General features: G+C 49.4%; 1 protein-coding gene across 1 annotated transcript in view; it reads right to left on the reverse strand.

The window, feature by feature from the left end:
- The window catches only part of LOC118165852, a 22,834-nt gene extending 12,864 nt beyond the window's left edge, over positions 1–9,970 (reverse strand). The window contains exon 1 of the mRNA XM_035324214.1: positions 9,886–9,970. Within this exon, the coding sequence (XP_035180105.1) occupies positions 9,886–9,970 (85 nt within the window). The remainder of the gene's footprint in view (positions 1–9,885) is intronic.
- Positions 9,971–18,773: the final 8,803 nt, after the last annotated feature.

An 18,773-nucleotide genomic window follows, 5' to 3' on the forward strand; every position in this document is an offset into this window, starting at 1 on the left:
GGGGGCGCGGGGGGCAGGCGGGGCGGCGGCGGCGGCGGCGCGGAAGGGCGGCTCCCGGCGCAACGCCTGGGGCAACCAGTCGTACGCCGAGCTGATCAGCCAGGCCATCGAGAGCGCCCCCGAGAAGCGGCTGACGCTGGCGCAGATCTACGAGTGGATGGTGCGCTCCGTGCCCTACTTCAAGGACAAGGGAGACAGCAACAGCTCCGCCGGCTGGAAGGTGGGGAGCGGGGGGTAAGGGGGGCTGGGGCTGCCCGGGGCGGTGTGAGCCCCGTCCTCGGCCGGTGCCCGCTCGCACGGGTGTGCTCGGGGCTGCCCCGAGGTCCTGAGCGCGGCTCGGGGCCGTGAAAGGCTGCACCCTGCACCCTTCGTGCTCGGGAGGCTTTCCTGGGAAGGAGCGAGGGGCAGTTCCGAGGCTGTCACCGAGTTTCTGCGCGAGGTGAAGCGTCAAGCGAGGGATTTTTAAGTACAAGGCTCTGCGGTTCTTTGTCGCCCAACTGCGCTGAGGCTCGGTATAAATAACTGTTTCATAGCAGGCATTCTTGGCTTCCCAGAAGCTCCCTTTAAAAAGGGTGCTGCGTCCTAGAACAGTGCCCATGTTTCTTCTCCACAGTGACTGAGGACCTCTGCTGGAGTTCAGAAAAGGGAAAGGAGATCTCAGAACGTACAGCTCCAAAGCCTTGGTATTGTTCTCTGCTGTTGTTCTGGAAGGGGCACGTGCTAAGTTCTATTAAAAGATCCAACTACCGTTTCCGTCCTCTGCAGGTGGCAGCCTGGTGTCCCTGTTCTGTTTAGTCAAACAAGCTCCGGCAAAGAGAAAGGGAGATGTGAGGACTGGCTTGTGAAATAGTCCCTCGGGCTGTCCTCACACGTGTGCATATTCATATAGGTATGTGGCGGTGGATGCCACGAGAGTGGGATCTGAAGAGCGTGATCTATCGCTCTGGCAGCAGATGGGAGTGACACGTGCGTCGCACTCCTGTCTGTTCCCAGGGCTGGTCAGCAGCTCTTCTGTGCTGCAGCTCTGCAGCAGGTTGAGCCAGGGAGGTTTGGGACTTCCATGGCTCCAGCCATGCCTTCTTCCTCCTGCGTTGTCAATGCAGAGTTAATTGTGAAAAAAGAAAAGTGCCTTTTTCTGTTAGGTTAGCTTTCAGCTGGCTCAGCTCTCTAAAGGGGCACACTTCCTCTGGCTGCGTGAGGAGTGCTGATGTTTGCTCGAGAGAGGGTAGGAACGTGGTGAGAGGGACGCAGCTGTCACAGCTTAGGTTGGCATGGGCTGATAGACGACGTCTCACGGTTGCCATTCGTCTGGCTGGCTGACAGCTCCCAGAGGGTGCGTGTCATTTGAAGTTGACTGTCCATCTTGCTTTCTTTTCCTTTTCCCCTTTGTGCAGGTTGAATTCTCGCTGTTAAGGTTTGATTTGGGACAGCGTGTGGGGTGCGTTTGCTTTCTTTTTGGTAGATCTGCAGTCTCACGGGAAGGTGGCTCATGCTTCCTCTGTCTAGGCATGCTGCTCTGGTCCTGCTGTATGGGATCGTGGTGTTTTGGCAAACGGTTTTCACCAAGGATCCCTTTTGGGAAACGTGCGGTTGGGTTTAACACGTGGAAAGGTAGAGATGACAATCTGCACGTGGGAGAGCTGTGGCCCTCGCTTGGATGCTGTGGCTGTTCCGCGATGATGTTTTTAATGACGGAGTTTATTTGTAGTCTGCAGGCTGGGAACAGAGGCTGCTTTAGCGAGGGAAGAGAACTAAACCTTCCTGCTGGGAGAGGTGAGGGAGGGCAGAATGGCAGCAGCTGCGGTCAGAGGCAGCCCGCCTTGTCATTAGGGCAGCTCAACGCTGTTGACTTTAACCAGCAAACAGAAAACCATCGTGGAAACAGCTGAAAGCTGTTAGGATGCCAGGGGAAATTCCCTTTAAAAGCTTTTCATTTTTAGGGCATTGTCTGTTAGGGTTGGTACGTGGGTGGTGCGTGGCTCTCGTACAGGGACCGACTTCAGCCCTCTTCAGTGCTGACATGGGTACGTAGACTGGCAGGGAGTGCTGCTTTGTTCTGCTTGCACGAAGAATTCTTCTGGTGAAGATTTGCTTAATCTGTCCGCATCAAGGTGCGTTAGATGAAGGCGTGTTAGACACAGTTTAAATGATACTGAAGCAATCAAGTCAGCTCTATTTGTTTTTTTGTGGGTTGTGAGTAAATTTAATAGGGTTGTGTTTTGTATCTAGGACAAAGTGAATAAACAAAAGATGTATCCTCTGCTGAGGAATGTGCCTTGCCTATTTTTCTGTTTTCACTGCTCTTTGGTATTTTTAGAACTATGAAGCTCCGCATCTTTTTAAATTTGTAAAGTAAAAGAAAAACTTCTGGGGTTGCCTTAGTTTTATGGGTTTCTCAGGTTGGAACTGAAGGAGTTTGGATGAAGAAAATGAATGCAGAGCTGCTGCTAAATGCTGATAGAACATTTTGGTGCCTTTTAAGATAGAACTGCTGCTCCTAGAGTTCTGGTGTTTCTGCTCTTTTGGCAAAAATACTCTGATCATGTAGTACGTTCTGTCTGTATGCAGTGCGGCTCAAGTAGGGAACTTAAAGTCAAAAATTTTAAAAGTATTTCAGAACACTTTAATTTGTACCTGCTTCAGTTAATGTAAAACCCATAAAGCTGTCATTACTTCATAATTACTTTCCAGCTGTCTTGCTCCGATATACAATAGAGGGAAATACAGCTGTTACAGACCGCCAGGGTGTAACCTCTGAATCCGGAAAAATCTGTTTTCGAGGAAGGTGATGGTCGCTGCTCTTGAACTGCTGGAAGTGCTTCGTTAAAGGGAAGGGCTTGCTGGATGCGCAGTCTCTTTTCCCTGCAATAATTCAGCTGGAGTTAAGAATTAACCGGGCTGAAAGGCAGAAGTGTCCCCGCAGGGGTGTGTCCCCAGACTCCTTTGTAATCCTCTCCTCGGTGCTCTGCAAGCTGCTCTCTGGATAAGAGGATAATTCCTTCCGGCTTTCAGACTTGGGGAGAGGAGGGCGGTGAGGGTTTTGAATAAAGCTCTGCTCTATTCAGCAGGAGCACACACAACCCTCTGGAGCAGTTTTCGTGCGCTGCTTGTTGCGTTTTGTGCATCCAGGAGTATGAGCAAGTTTAACACAGTGATGAGCAATGTTGAGGTCTGGGCTTTCTCAGTGAAACGCTCTGTATATTCTCCCAAACCTGTTTTCTCTTTTGTAGGAACAGAGTGAGCTTAAAACCTGCCTCCTAAAACCCTTCCTGCCTCCAAAGGCATTTTGCTGTAGCAAACCCGAGATATTCCCTATTGGAAACTTCCCAATTACATTTCCCTGCTGCGTTGCATTAGTTTATAGGAGGCTGAAGTCACATCTGTGTTCTGGTACTTCACGTTCACTTTGATTCAAGTGGGTATGTGTACGTAATGCAACAATTTAAGGTAGCTGCAGTACTAATTAAAATTTTACTAGGCGTTCTGCTTGAGGCAGGTGTCACCTCTCCGGCCAGATGAGCTACCTCTGATAAAAATGGGCAGCATTTTGCTTAAAAACCTTCCTCGCAGTTGTCTCTGTGCACTCACGTGATGTGCATGTCGCATGTGGTTTGTGCTAACTGTTGACCTGATGGATCAGATCTGCCTGATGGCTCTCAGGTGCTTCCTGGCGTGTCCCCTGCAGTTCTGCCCAGGATTACAGAGTGACTTCCCCGCTGTCACCGCTGCAGCGCTGGCTCTGAAGGCCTCCTAGGACCAAGGATGTCTGACCTGCAGGCAGAGCGTGCACAGAGCTTCCTCGCGTTCGAGTAGCTGCTCTTCCTGTGGCCCTCTGAGGTTCCTCGATGAAAGGCTGGTAGGCCAGAAGACAAAAGCAACCCTGTTCAATGTTCTGGGCTATTTTTGTCGCACCGCCCCGGTAGGTTCTGCCAGCTTGTCTTTACACCTTGTAGATAAGTTCCAGTTCAGTGGATACAACATGAAGTGAAAGCTTGTTTTGGTAAAGATGGAAAGTTCATCAGTCATTGGCTTGTTGACTACTGTCCAGCCAATTTTTGCTTTTTCTGTATGCAGATCTAGAAAAAAGCAATGGACAGTTCCATAAAATAGTCACGCTCGCTGTTTGCTTATATCCGTCTGGACTGTGCTGGAGTATTCTTGTGTCCTTGAAGCTTTTTTTGGCTTAGACTTGTCAGAATTGTGGCTTCTTAACATGGACAGGTGAGGGCCCAAGTCGGTAACAGGAGATGTTTCTTTTGTTTCATGAAGAAAGCCTTTGTCTGGAAAGGAACGTGTTGTGGTGGGAATATTTGCACAGGTTTGCTTTTGACTTTTGGTAATGGTAATTTCAAGATGATGATTTCAGAAGACATTCGAAGTATTGCCCTGTTGTTGCTCACTGAGGCATAACTGACTTTATGCCAAAAAGCTGTAACGCAAAAGGAAATATAAAACTTAAACTCAGCTCTGATCAAAGCATAAATCTGCCTGAATTTCAATCCGGTGCACGTTTGTTTGCAGGGGAGGCTCAGCCCAGGGCCTGGTTCCCTACTTTTTGTGAGGAAAAACAGCTGCTTTCTGCCGGGTGTCCTGAGGAAGGCTGTGAGCTGGTGTGCCTGACATGACAGTATTCTCTGTTAACTATTCTGGCACTAAAAATGAAAAGGTGCACATCTTAAATCGAATTTGAACGCTGTTCATTGCTGCCATCGTGGCACCAAGTCCCCTTAATCTTCACGAGTTGTGGCAGAATTGTGGGTGCAGCTTTCTGGTAAGCGGGATTGTTTTGGTTCCTTTGAAGTTTTTGTACCATGAGGGGAGGGAGAGGAGGTCTGTTTGTGTCTAGAGTAGCAGTGGTTGGGTGGAAACGACTTGTTACTACTTGCTGTTACCTCTTACAACCCCAATGCATTTGTCTGGGGCTAGCAGCGTAGGGAGACATTGTCTTGGCAGCTAACAGCCGCAGTGGATTTTCTTAAAGTGTGTGTGGGGGGGAATAATAAACAGAAGCCAGAACAGAAATAATGAGCAGGAGTGTGACAGAGCAATGGTGGGTTTCTTGGGTTTTGTTTTTTTCTTTACTTGAAGCCTCACAGAGCGTAGTCCGTCCGATCAAGCAGGGGAGAGCTCTCCTTTTGGCAAAAGTCCATCTGCCCCATGCAGTGTCAGGCAAATTACCTGAAGCTTTTACTGCTGCTCTTTTCTGTTCCTTGTCAGTCTGTTTTGGAAAGCTGCTTTGCTGAAAGATTATTCTTTATAGCGCAGCTTAATTTTCCAGTCAGCCCTCAAAGAAGGCTGCTCCCGGGATGCTTGCGTTACTTGTTCCAACAAGTTTCTTCTGCTCTATCTAATCCTGCATGGCTTCTGCTGCCTGCCTGTCTTGGTAAACGTGTAACTGCCACGGTGTTTGCTTTTCTGAGGGCTAGGATTTTCTTCTTCTGAACTCAGATTGAAAGATTACAGAAAGGAAAATCTTCTTCATAAGATGTGGCTTTGTGTCTCCCAAGCTTGACGTCCTTGCTCACGTGTGCTTTCTGGAAGGAGGCTGCTGGAGAAATGTTCTAGCTCTGGCTGTGGAGCAGTTGTTTACTTGCTGGAGTGTAGCTTTGCAAAATCTCTGCAACGAAGACTTTTCCTAAAGCCTCTGGAGCCAAGTGCCTGGGTGAGTGCTGAGAGAGGCACTGACAAATGTGGAAGGCGGGGCCTCCCCCTTTGCAGCCTCTGAAGAATGTGGTGGCAAATTATAATTCTGCACGATTACAGGCCTTGCTTTGGAACATGGCCCTGCACTGGGATGTGACCATGTTCTTTGTGTGCCTCCAAGGCAGTGAGAACACATTACAGGGAGCTGCAGTGATTGTACATCCAGCTTTTTCTCTTTCTGATTCTTCAGAGACTTTTTTTTGCTAAGAATTCAGGTGCCTCCATGATCTGTATCAGGATCTTGAAATTTCCCAGGAGAATGGCACTTGTGCATGGGAGTAGTCATGGGCAGACCCTGAAAATCCATGTGAACATGTGCAAGCTCAAAATTTTCAAGGACAGATGTTGTTTTGTGTTTTTCTTAACATATCTTGTGCTTGGCTTGGCCCCGAGCACTTTGTTAGCACGGCTCTTGCACCACTGCTCCATGTGCCTCCTGATCCAGGCACGGCACAAAGGAGCCTCCTCTTCTGCCCTCTCCCAGCTTCGGAAAAGCTGTGTCACAGGACGGTGCGTTTCGGCTTGTTTCTCTTCTGTTCTGTGAGGAACCTTTGTCTGAACACGCTGCCCTGAAAGCTCTGACTTGACGCGAGTAAAACTCGAATTTTATGGTAGGCAGCGTCAGTCTTACTGTGAAGCCCTGTAGTCCCTTGGAAGGGCTCTCACCGGCATTCTGTCTTCTGGAAGAAGCACTCGTGCCTTTCAGACAGTATTTCTGTATCCAGGCAGTTATCTGGACGGCTGACCGGAGAGCTGGTGGCTCCGTAGTGCTGCCAGCTCGGGTGGTTCATGCTCCTTCAGAGCGAAGCGTGCCCCGTGCTGCGCGGGGCCAGGCCTGGCCTGGCTGGTACGAGGGCAAGGAGGTGGTTTGCCCTTAGGAGATGCTATCAAAGGGGAAGATTTAATGTTTCGGTGACTTCTTGGAAAATAGGAAACAGTATGGGGCTGCTGTTAGTCACACTGCTAGGGCTGTTTTATGTATCCTGTCCCGTACGTGAGGTGGTTGGGCCTACTGAGTGCTTCATTGTTCAGCCTACGGTAAATGCTTCTAGCTGAGCCTTAACTTTGCGTAATGTCTGTCATTAATTTCATAATGGTTTTGTCTGAATGTGTGATTTACAGGAATCATCTTTGATCTCTGATGGCTTTGAGACCCGGACCAGCTTTTTTTCACTTGAGTGCTTAACATACAGCAGTGCTCTGTAGGAACCGCTATGGGATGCAGTAAGCCACCCCCCTCCCCTCCCAGCTAGTTGCTGAAGAGATTCCAAAGGATTTGGACCCAGGCTTTCCTGGGTGCTTCCTTCAGCTCAGGCTGCAGCCTGGTCAGAGGTGTCGCAGAGGTAAAAGCTGGGGATGTGGATTCCAGGAGCTCTGCGGTGCAGCAGGATCCAGGCTGCTCTGAAGCTGAGCATCGAAAAAGTTAATTTCATCTCTGTTTTTGGTTTGAGTTGCTTAACATCGAAAAAGGAAATACGTCAGGGTTGCCTAGGTGACTGAATTCTGTCATTTCCCTTCCTGCAAGGTTTGACTTGGAGTTCTGTGATTATTTTAGCATCGTTAATTTTCCATTCACTTTCTCAATGAGATCTGAGGGTGCCCTCCACGCATTAGGCACATTAAATCATGCTAGTAGCTGCATTCTTGTGCTGGAGAGCATAGGGTGTGCGAGCCTGAGAAAGCTAACAGTAAAGGAGCTTCCCTCCTCGTGCCTTGGTAAGGTTTAGCTCCTGCGTGACATGAAGCAGCTCCTTGTGCTGGCCGGTCCTCGCTTCCCTGACACCCCTCTGTCTCAAAACACTGGGCCTGGTAGGGAGACGGTTCAGATCTATTTTGGGACGCTCTGGACTGAGTATTTCAGCACACAGACAAGCCCAGTCATGCAGATATGTTATGACTCCGGGTGCTGTGGCTGCAGCGGTGAGCTGCCTCACAGAGGCTGCAGGAGAGGTGTGAAAGTCATAATTTAGGCATTGCACTTTTGACAGCAGTTAACTGTAACATAAGAAGTGTTCTGTTTTTTTTTTTCTTCCTCTTGCCTCCAACCATACATTCTGTTTTTCTGCTAGCACTGAGGTGCCTGACCCTCCCCACTGAGGGAGTTCAGAAAATAGGCAGAGCTCAAACAAGCAGAAATCATTTTCAAGGAAGGATGGGGCTGCTTTTTGGTCAGATCAGCTCTCTGAAGCAGCTTAGAGTTGCAGATGCTTGTGTTACAGGAGGAGGAGAGTTGGAAGACAAGGAAGGAAGGAGCCGTACAGCAATTATCTGTGTCTCTAGCTATTAACCATCATGTCAGGTGAGCAGTAACATGTACAAGCACTTTGAGACTGTTGCACAAAGGGTACCGGGCTTCCCAAATCTTGATGTAATAAGACTTGTTTCAAGATGTCTTGTTTCAAACTTCTTTTTAGCCAGAAAATTAGGCACTAAGACTTTCACTTAGATACAAGAAGTGACGCTACTTATATTCAGGTTGCAGTGTTACTGAAATGCTTGCACCAATGCAGTGTGCTTTTGCTAACGGAGGATTCAAAACCCAGCTATAGCAGGAAATAGCTTGTATTTGTGAAATTCTGAAGTCTCAAACCTCGTTTAATGCTTGTCTCAGACCTGAGTTAAAGCTTCATTTTGGTAAATGGCGCTAAAAGCGATTCTGAAACTCTGTGTATGCTCCATACAAGCTACCGGGTCATGCCTGACAGGACTGGGTGTCATCAGTAGCTCACAGATTGCTTTCAGGAGGATAAATGAAGGATCTGTGACAGCTTGGTGTTCTTGCTGCAGCAGTGTGCAAAGGCAGGCATGTTCACCTGGGAAATGGGGGAGATGCCTTGGAAATCAAAGCAGCAGCCTTCAAGGAGACAGGGTTCCAGTCTGGTTACTCTTTTGGAAACTGGAAGGAAAAGAGAGCCTTATTTAAAGAATATGCTAGACAGGGGCATTGTTATAGCTGTTAGTGTGAATAACTCAGATCATAGATCTCTGTAAGAGCGCTGGCTCGCACGTGTTCCTGCAGGCTCTGGCTCCGCAGTAACCCTTGGGGTGCTCTCCAAGTACGAGCTTTGTGTCTCCGTAGATAGTGATCACAAGCAGCCAGTCTTGTCCAAATCCTCAGCAGCCAAAGGTTAAAATGGGAGCTAATTCAGAACAATTCACACGTCTCCTTCCACCTCTGTGAAAACTTTCCACTGTGCTGTATTGTTTCTGCCTCACTTGAGGACAGTCCGTTTGGTAAGGTGGACAAAATTAGCATGGTAAGGGCTTGTCTGAGAGGAAAAGGGTGGGGAGAGGGAAGGCAGCGGGCAGGAAAGAACTGTGTTCAGAAGCAGTGGAAAAGGATGATAAAAGTGCAGTTAATGTGGTTCAGAATTATGACTATGCATGGAAGTTGAAGGCTGCTGTGAAACTTTTAGTTGATAAGGAAAAGGTGTTGCTCTTGGACCACTGTTGTGCTACCAGTGTAGCACCTTTTAATTATGTGTAATTTGACTATCTGAACAAATTAAATGCAAATATGAAGCAAATGCACAACACGGGCTTCAGAGGGATCTTCAGGGGGTTCTGCTCAAACAATGAGATTATTGCTCGCTGATTCTAAAGTACCGGGGTTTGTCAGCACAGCTGCAGGATGGAAAATCAGTTTGTTGGTGTACAGACGTTTTAGCTTCAGTTTCTAGCAAAGCTAAGCCAAGTGAAGGGTGTTAGGAGGGACAAGGAATGCATGCTTTGCCAAATGGAAAGATGGGAGAAGCTAAAACTGGCACGTACCATGTGGGAGTGCATTATCAGCCTGAACATCTTACCCCATCAGAAACGCACACAAAGCGTGCTGCCTCCATGTGGAGTGCAGCTGGCAGCCCCCAGACTTACTGGGACTCTTGCTCCACAGATTCTATCTTGCTTTGGGGATGAAGATCGTGATAAGCATACTGAATTGGGTGAGTTTTGTCATTTCTCTTCTTCCAGGCCGTTTAACCAATGCACTTCTATGCCATGCTCTGATCCTGCTGAAAGCTCACCGAACAAAAACTAAAAACTCCAGCCAGGTTTGTGCTCCATGGTTAACAGAAGGGTGGGAGCAGGAGAGAGGATGAAGGTGCCACTCTCTAGCAGCAGCCTTGGATCAAATTCCATTAGGCTCATGGTGAACTTGCAAGCTGTATTTGGGAATTTGCTTACTTGTTTGTGGTACGTTCAGCTGTTGCAGCCTTTGTAGCAGTGGAATAGGGTCTTGAAAAGTTCTTTTTGTGTCAGTGTTGGCCATGCTAGTTGGAAGCTGCTAGTTGTCAGGGCAGCTTTACCCCTGGTGCATCAGGGAGACATTGCTCTGCCTGCTTGTGCTGTCAGGCGTGTTGGAGCTGAAATGGCAGGTTTGGTATGTGTAGGTCTTTGTTCTACCTTTCTTCTCTGGATACTGTCTGAATGCATTTGTGCTTGTGAGATTTCTAGGTGGAGGCATGGTGTAAAGTGTCGGGTCCTCATAGCTCCTATTTTTTTCTTTTTCAGAACTCTATTAGGCATAACCTGTCTCTGCACAGCAAGTTCATTAAAGTTCATAATGAAGCCACTGGGAAGAGTTCTTGGTGGATGCTCAATCCTGAAGGCGGTAAAAGTGGAAAAGCACCAAGAAGAAGAGCTGCCTCCATGGACAACAGCAGCAAGCTCGCAAAAGTCAGAGGTAAAGCATCCAAAAAGAAGCCCTCTCTCCAGTCTGCTCCAGAAGCCACTGCTGACAGTCCTGGCTCCCAGTTCCCTAAGTGGCCGGGGAGCCCGTCCTCAAGAAGCAACGAGGACTCTGATGTGTGGAACACCTTCCGGCCTCGAACCAGTTCCAATGCAAGCACCATTAGTGCCAGGCTTTCTCCGATCGTGACTGATCAGGATGACCTCCACGATGAAGAGCTTCTCCCGTCTATAGTATACTCCAGTGCATCCAGCAACGTTCCACCAACCGTGACTGAGGAGCTTGAGCTCATTGATGGGTTAAATTTGATGTCTCCCAGCTCATCTGTGCTATCTACCCAGCAATCTGCCTCCAGTGGTCAGATCCAAAGAGATTCCAGCTTTTCCTTGCGGAGCCCAAACGCAGCTGGTCAGACCACTACTTTTGGCAATTCCCTCTTTAACCCTGTTGATATTTCACTGCAAAGTTCTGTCAGCCATTTCTCCGGCCCTCAGACCTTGGAAGCTCTTCTGACACCCAGCTCCCCGCCTCCAAGGGATGTTATGATGACTCAGGTGGATCCAGTTCTCCCACAGACTGGTAGCAGGATGAGCAGCCGAACTCTTCTGCTCCTGGGTGGACAAGCCACCCAGAGTAAGATGAGCTCAGGCAATCCACGAGGAAAGCCTGCGGAGCAGCAGGCAGAACCAGTTGGTGCCAGTGTTTTGCCATCAACGCTTCCCATAGTGGCATCTCCTCAAAACACTGGCAGCATCAACAGTCTGAAGGCTCCAGTGTCTGCAACGGCTGCCCAGTCGGTCCAGCTGGGCAGTCCACCACTGCTCTCTTCAGCTAGCCCTGCTCCTCTGGGGGTGAACCAGGACAGGCTGCCCATTGACCTGGACATTGACATGTACATGGAGAACCTTGAATGTGATATGGATTACATAATCAACAGCGAACTCATGGATGGAGAAGGACTGGACTTTAATTTTGAACCTGTTCTGTCTACTCCCAGCTATCCCAGCACCTCGCAGGCCTCCAACCATACCTGGGTACCAAGTTAACTTCAGGAGCACAAAAAGGTAGGTGCAGTTGTGTAAAATACTACAGTGCTGTGTTGGGATCATCTCTGAGAATTCTTCTGTGCCACACTCTGCAGTAGCTACAGACAGGTAACTCTTTGAAGAACAAGTGCTCTTTGAGTTAGAAGTTTCTGGGAGAACTGCATTCCCTTTTAGAAGGAGAAAAGGGCAGATAAAGGTAACTTACCAGGCAGCGACCTCCTCAGTGGAGTAGAGCAGCAACCTGAATGGAAGTCCTGCTGTCTCTTGTCCACAAAGATGACTGCTCTACAGGACGTTGGTCTCTGCCACCTGATGTCTGTAGCTCTGAATTTGACATGAGAGCATTTGCTGATTCTATAAAGACGATGTGTGTATACAGAGCAGGTTAATTGAGCAGGCACACACTGCTCTACCCAGGGTATGATTATGCTTGCAAAATTTTCTAGTATATGAGGTTGCAAAGTGTGTGTTTCATGACTGCCTGCTTTGCCCTGCGTGTAGCAGGACAATCACTCTGTTATCAGACCTTCTGCCCTTCCCTTATCTGGAGAGAGTGTCTGTAAAGTCTGGTAAGCCTGTTTGTCAGCATCAACTACTGAATTGCTTATGCAGCCATTAAAATGGGAAAGGAAGAGAAAATGGGAGTGTGGTGTGAATGGAGATGGAAGGAGGAAGGTTATCACATGCTTGTGCTTTCAGAAGCAGCACAGCTGCCTTTCTGGTGATCTTTCGTGCTCACAAATTCCTTGAATAAATAAAACTCGCAAATAAAATGTACAAGAAACAGTTAAAAACATCTTATTCTCTGTCATCCTGATTTGAAGCTCTTTAACCACTGATGCAGTCAAAGAAGTAGAGACCTGGAGCTGAAGGCATGTTTCATGCTTGGCGCTCAGTTAGCTAACAGCACGGGCAGCTCCTCTTATGGACAAGAGCACAGACTGGGTATTGGTTGGAAAGTGGATGCCTTGCCAGGATGATTTCCTGTGCAGGACACAGATGTGGTATTTGTTAGTGTTGCAAGTTCAGTACCAGTGGCCAGCTGAGCAGGCAGAAGTAAGGGCAAACTGCAGGTACTGCTTCACTCCTGGGAAGCCCTTGAGCTTCAAGATGATGGAGAAGGAGTGAAATTATCGTGTGCTTGACCTTAAGGCTATTTCCAAGGCACCTGAGTAACCTGAGCGTAGTCCTGCTTTCAGCGGGGGTTTGGACTCAGTGACCTCTGGAGGTCCCTTTCAGCCTAAATTTCCTGGTGATTGCTGCTCTGTACGTGCTGGAGACCGGCTTCGAGGGTCGATATCTTTCTGCTCTGCCCCAGCGCAGCTGTTCCAGACAAGTGTTTGGGACTAAGCGAAGTGAAACGCTGCTCTTTGAGTCTGTGGTACTTAAACCCTGTGAGCACGTGGAGACGCTATTATATATGGGCTTTTTAAACACAATTTAATGCCCTGCTATTCCAAATCCCATCACGCTGCTTAGGACTTCATTTGTTAGCAATATTCTTCTGTCCGTACCTAAAAGATCTCTTTACTCTGGAGAGGAGGAGGATCAGTCAAGCTTTCCCCTGTTTCCTTACAGCTTTTTATAGTCTTGTGCATTTTTGTGTTCTCTTGCTGAATTACAGAGTGTCTGTCTTAAATTGGATACCCACGCTTCAGGTGCAATGGGGAAGCTCAGTTCGGATTTCAAAGACCAATTTAGTTGGCAAAACATTCCTGGTGTTCAGCTGCCCAAGGACTGTTTGCGAGATAGGGACGGAGGCTGGGGCTGTTTGAGCACTGGCTGTTGCTCTGAACTCCACTGGATACTGCTCTGAACTTTGGTGCTGTTCGTATGCTGCACTAGTGTGGGTCGTCGTATTCGGGGAGTGCACTGGCTTTGCAGGGGTGAAATGTTCTTCATAGTGTGTTCACAACATGGGAGATGGAAATATCCCGCAGTCCTGCGTGCATTAATCACCCGGCTTGGATAGTCAACACCTCTGTCTACAGAGTACCAGGCGCAGATGTATTATTTTAAGGGTATAAAAGAGGGAAGCTGGTGAAATGTTTACCCAAAGGTGAAGGTGTGACTTGTAATCACACGCTGAAGAGGGAGAAGGGATGTTCTTAGCAGCAGCCCTGGTCTTGTTCCACGTCAATACGTAGTGTGTGCATTGCTTATCAAGGCAGAGGAGTTACCTGAGATTACAGCCCCTGGATTTGCTTTCTTCATTGCGTGAGTTTGAAGTGTTACTTTCTAGGGAATGTGCTGGACACATCCTCACTAAGGAAAGAGCAAGATGTTGAGCAAGTTCTTAAACAAGGCTGTACATCAGCACAGAGGGTGGCTCCTCCGTGCTTCTGGGCAAGCCGTCCTGAGCTGCAGTACTGCTCTTGGAGGAGAAGCGTGCCCTGGTCACTGTGCTTTTTTTTTTTTTTTCCAAGTCTTTTATTCTGCCCTTTGATTGTTTGCTTTTTTCTGAGCCTTACAAAGCTTTTAAGTGGTGCCTGTATCCGTGGGGTGAGATGAAGGGGAGTTTTTTCCCCAAAGGAAGGCAAGCACGATGCAAAATGCTGCCGAGGCAGAGAGGTGGGTCAGGAGTGCATCAGGGTTGTAAGAAAAGGGGAACAGGATGTGCGTGGAGAGAAATAGGAGAGTTCCTGGAGACCATGAATAACCCTGGGAAAAGAAAGCAGAATGCTTTCTCAAATTTAGAAGTTAAAAAAAATAAAAGCTGCAGTCATCAGTGTCTGTGAAGAGGTCACGATTTGTATCATCTGTCCTTTCTTTGGATCTGTTGTTGTGAAGAGTTATGGCTCGGAAACCATGTTTTTTCCCCACGTGAAGTTCACAATGGTGAAAACCGCTGTAAAAGACCGGTAACCTGCAGCCATTCGGAGTAGTTTCCGTGGGCTTAGTCTCTGCCCTGCTGGGTCAGGTCCGGGTGTAACACTGAGCGAAAGCTGACCCTCAGATCACAGAGCATGGATCACCGGCAGTGAGTGAGCAGCCGGGATGAAATAGAAGCTGGATCAGTACTCGGTCTGTCCGCAGCACGTGGGAGAACAAATTCCTGCTGCTGTTGCTCCCGCAGCTGCTGCGCGGAGCTGTAAGTCCTCCGTTCACTGGTTCAGGCACCAGGTGTGTGAGCAGTATGGGGACGAAATGTGGCTTTGAGCAAGGCCGTGAACAAAGCGTGGCCGCGGCTGGAACGAGCCTGTGGTCCACAGGTGTTCCACCACGGGCAGGCACCCCTTCCTTCAGCACTTCACGCAGGTGTCCTCTCCGGGGTGTGAAGCGCGGCTGGCTTTTCCTGAGCGGCTCAGGGCCGTGGTGCTTGCTCGCCTGCCTCTACCTCGTGTGCTTCACTGAGGGATGCCTGCGGATAGAATTGCCTCTTCTGCGCACTGGTGCAGTTTGTCCCCCTTCGGTGTGGTCCAGCTGCTTCCCCGGTGGAGTTCAGCCTTCAGTTGTCAGCTGGGCTCCACGAAGCTTCACAGCCCCTTTGTCCCCTGCCCAGCTTGGCCTGGACCCTGCGTTTTCTTGCTGTGCTCTAATTCCCTTTGGTCCCAGCGCTGCATTTTCATCTACCAGAAAACAAATAAATAACCCCTTCCCCCCATCATCTTGCTGTTTCCCAAAGCCTGTTGCTCTGGCTTTTCATTGAAGCTGGTGTGTTTCCTTGGTCAGGGCTTTGCAGTTCTCCTTTGCCACGAGTTTATTTCGTGTGCTCCTGCTGAATGCCCTGACTCGATGCCCTGCATTTATCTCGCTATTCTGCCTTCCCATGGACCCGCGGTGGGGGTTTTATGTCAGTGCCTTAAACCAGCTCAGATGTCTTCCAGGGCTTGTTTGAGGGAGCTGCAGCTGCTGCTTTGCCGCTGCAAGCTGACTGTGACCAGAGTGAGGCAGAAGGCCTGAGAAGGGATGTCCTAAGGCTTTTGGGGTAGTGAAATATCTAGAAATACCTTTTTTGTAGGTAGATACGGGGTTTCTTTAAGTGGCTGAGTATAAGCAATTCTTGTGAGTGGAAAAACAAAGCCCTTTTTTCATCTCTTCCTTCCCAATTCACATTTGAGGCTGCTTAAGGTGAGGAGTAACTTTCCTCTTCCTCCCTGCTTTCCTGCAAGGCTTCTGGTGTTAGCAACGTCCTTTAAACCTGCTTATCTCGCAGAGCTTTGATGGTGCCATCAGCCTGTGGAGGAGTGCTTACCTCTGTCCTTTGTGTTTTTGTTTTGTCTTTGTCTTTGTGATTGTGTTCTGAAGCCTGGAGCTGAGCAGTCGCATCCTCCACTTGACTCTGTTGATCAAGGTCTCTTGTGATCGGTGTTTGTTCCCTGGTGGAAGTGGGCATTCTTTGAGCAGCACAAGGCTGACTGATAGCAGTTACCTCCTCCTCTATGCAGCCAGGGTTCCCACTGAAGCTGCGATCTAACCATTCGCTCTTTTTCTTCTTCCTAGTGTCCTTCAGGTTTTGAACATCGGGTTCTGACTTCGCTTCCCACCCCTGGCAGAGACAAGAATGGAGCATGTTGGATTCGGTTTCCCTGCACACCACACCTTGGGCAGAAGGGGCTGCCCACCTGGGAAGAAAGGGCAACCTGCATCTGGCTGCAACAGGAAGAGTTTTAAAATAATCCTGTTACGTGCCACGTCTCTTCCTACAAACCTGACCCTGCCTTGGATCTTCTGGGGAAACCCTGGGCTGTACAAGCCCAAAGAGGAGCCCTGGTAGAAGCCTTGGCCAGAAGCCTCTGGGCTGGGCAATGGCGTTTTCCCACATGAAGAGTTGGGTTTGCTGGAGGAGCATCCCAATGGCTATCCTCTCTCTGCTACGGCAGAAAGTCTCCCAGTGCCTCGGACTGGCGGAGGGCCTGCTCTGCTCGCGCTCGGCTTGCCCTCCGGGACGGAGGAGTTGGACGTTTCCATTAAGCCACCAGATGTGCACTTGGTATCCCGCGGACTCGCAGAGGAATTGGAAGAAGCGTGCTGGTGGAAACCTTGTTGGGAAGAGGGCGTGCTGTTCCAGGGGTCGGTCTCGGTGTTTTCAGCGTGCCCCTCTTGCTGGAGCACCCCTCATTGTTCGGCAGGGAAGGGTGGTGGTCACGGTGCAGAAGGCTTCCTCTCGTTCATCCGAGTGGAACGGGGGGACGTTGAGTTTTTCCCTGTGCCAACTAAAGCCCCGCTGAATGCGAAGCATGTTTAGAGAAGTCCCTATGCTGTTCTCAGCACATTCCCAATACACCAGGCTGCTGTAAAATAGGCACAGGTGCTAATAGCTGTTTCTGGGACACAAAACCATCCGTTGGGGTTTGTTTCTGATCTCTCTTGCTACAGCAGAGGAAAGGAGAGCCTGGGTGTGGCCTTAACAGAGCCCTGGTTGCTTTTCAGAAGGGCATTTTCTATAGATGAAATATTTTTTTACTAATCTGGGAACTTTCTACAGTGAACACGAAGCCAATGTTCAGTGTGTCCCCTTTAGGCGTATTGGGCATCTCTCCCTCCGAGGAGGTACCAGCGACAGACTCCTTTTTCAGAGCTGCATTAGGAACAAACACATTTGCTGTTTGGTGTACGATTGGGGGGAAAGAATTGGCAAATCCCCGCAGTTTCAAACCACCTTGGGGAAGGGCTGTACATTATTGTAATCTATATGTAAAAGTAGCTGCAAATTACATAGAAGCTTTTCTAAACCTTTTTAAATATATATTATATATTTTAATTGAAAATGAGATTATTGGATAAAACCACACTTGCTGCATCTGTCCCCTTGATAGCAGATAACACTACAGTGTGGGAGGGACAGGCCGAAGGCGGTTTGGGCCAAGAAGCTGAAAATGTCATTTGAAAAAGTGGGAAGGGCACCGCGGTGTAACTGGGGAGTAGCTGCCCTTCTGGAACGGGTGGAAAGTGCTGGCGTGGCACGGCTGTCAGCCGCAGCTCCTCGGGTCCTTTCCTTGGTCGGGCACTCCCACCAAGCCGAGAGCACGGCGTTAGGGAACGCTAACCATTAACAGCACGCTTGTTCTCAGCTAATCCCTTAAGTGGCGGGGCTGTAGCCGATGCACCGAGAGATTCCCTACTCTGCTGAGGAGATGGTGTGGACTGGATCACGCTAGATCTGCTGACGCCCTGGGTGGCCCTTATGGAGGGCACTTTGTTGTACTTGGTAGCTGGCTTTTTGGTTTCCCTGGATTTTCGTTGCTGAAGTTGCTGCTGCTGGGGAACTTGGGGCCCGTAGGCATGCCCTTGGGGATGTGTGTCATGTTCTGCCCGTCTTTGTTCTTGTGAGACAGAAGCTAGGAGTCAGGAGATTAGCTGAGAGCATTAGCTGGCATGTTCCTGTCACCTTATTGGCGTTTGCCATGGTAGGAGCTGTGGGAGATGCGATGCTTTTACCATGTTCCAGTAATCTGGGTCTGGCAGAAAGCCTCCCAAATCCTTCCTGAAGGCGGTGGTGGCTTCTGCTGAGGCTTCTCTCATGCAGTGCAATTAGCCATGTTCTCTTACCACCTTGTCTGCGCCGTTCTCATGCGTTTCATTTTCATTGGCGTGGAGATTGGAACGGGAGCGGTTTGTCTGGCTACCTGCAACGAGGAGTCTTCAACAGCCTTATCGTTAGCGTGCTCTGCCATTAGAGCCCTCGAGTAATTTGATAACCTTGGCTTTGAAGGCTGCTTTCGCGGCAGACCTCGTGGTGATACGTTCAACATTTACCCACAGTCTGCATGTCTGGCCACACCTCACTGCCACAAAACCAAGACATTAAGAAGTGCAAGACCTGGCATCCCAGCCTCTGATCCGCCGGCTTGAACCGTGGATGTGTATTGGCACTGCAGTTAGTTGATGGCACAGGTTGACAGAGAGCCCTTCCACAGACACCTCGTGCTGCACATGGCACGCATTGCACGCAAGGATCAGCCCTTACGCTGATTCAGGCAATAGATGTGGCGGGACTCGTGTTCTTTGGCACACCGTGTGCCGCTTTGTTTGCTCGGGCCCTGGGGGGGGATGAATCCCAGGAGCTGAGAGGCTGCCCAGGCTTCGCAGGCACAGACGTGCGGTGGATGCGAGTGCACGCAGGTTGGTTCCATCGCTTCGCAGCTCGGTACCAAAGGACAGGATCCCAGCACGTGTGGCGCTGTTAAAGGCGAACCTCATGCCTTCAGCAGGGAAACACAGCCCGACTGCTGGTGCAGGAGCCTCTGCCCCCTCAGCACTGCAGGGGCTGAAGGTGCTGGAGAGCGCACTCGTGTCGAGGATGGTGCTGGGAAGACTACTGGTGCTCCGGGAGAGCTCAGCAAACAGCAAATGGGGTGCTGTGGGGCAACAAATGGGGTGCTGTGGGGCAACAA

The sequence above is a fragment of the Oxyura jamaicensis genome, chromosome 4 (assembly GCF_011077185.1).
Source record: "Oxyura jamaicensis isolate SHBP4307 breed ruddy duck chromosome 4, BPBGC_Ojam_1.0, whole genome shotgun sequence".
Classification (NCBI taxonomy): domain Eukaryota; kingdom Metazoa; phylum Chordata; class Aves; order Anseriformes; family Anatidae; genus Oxyura; species Oxyura jamaicensis.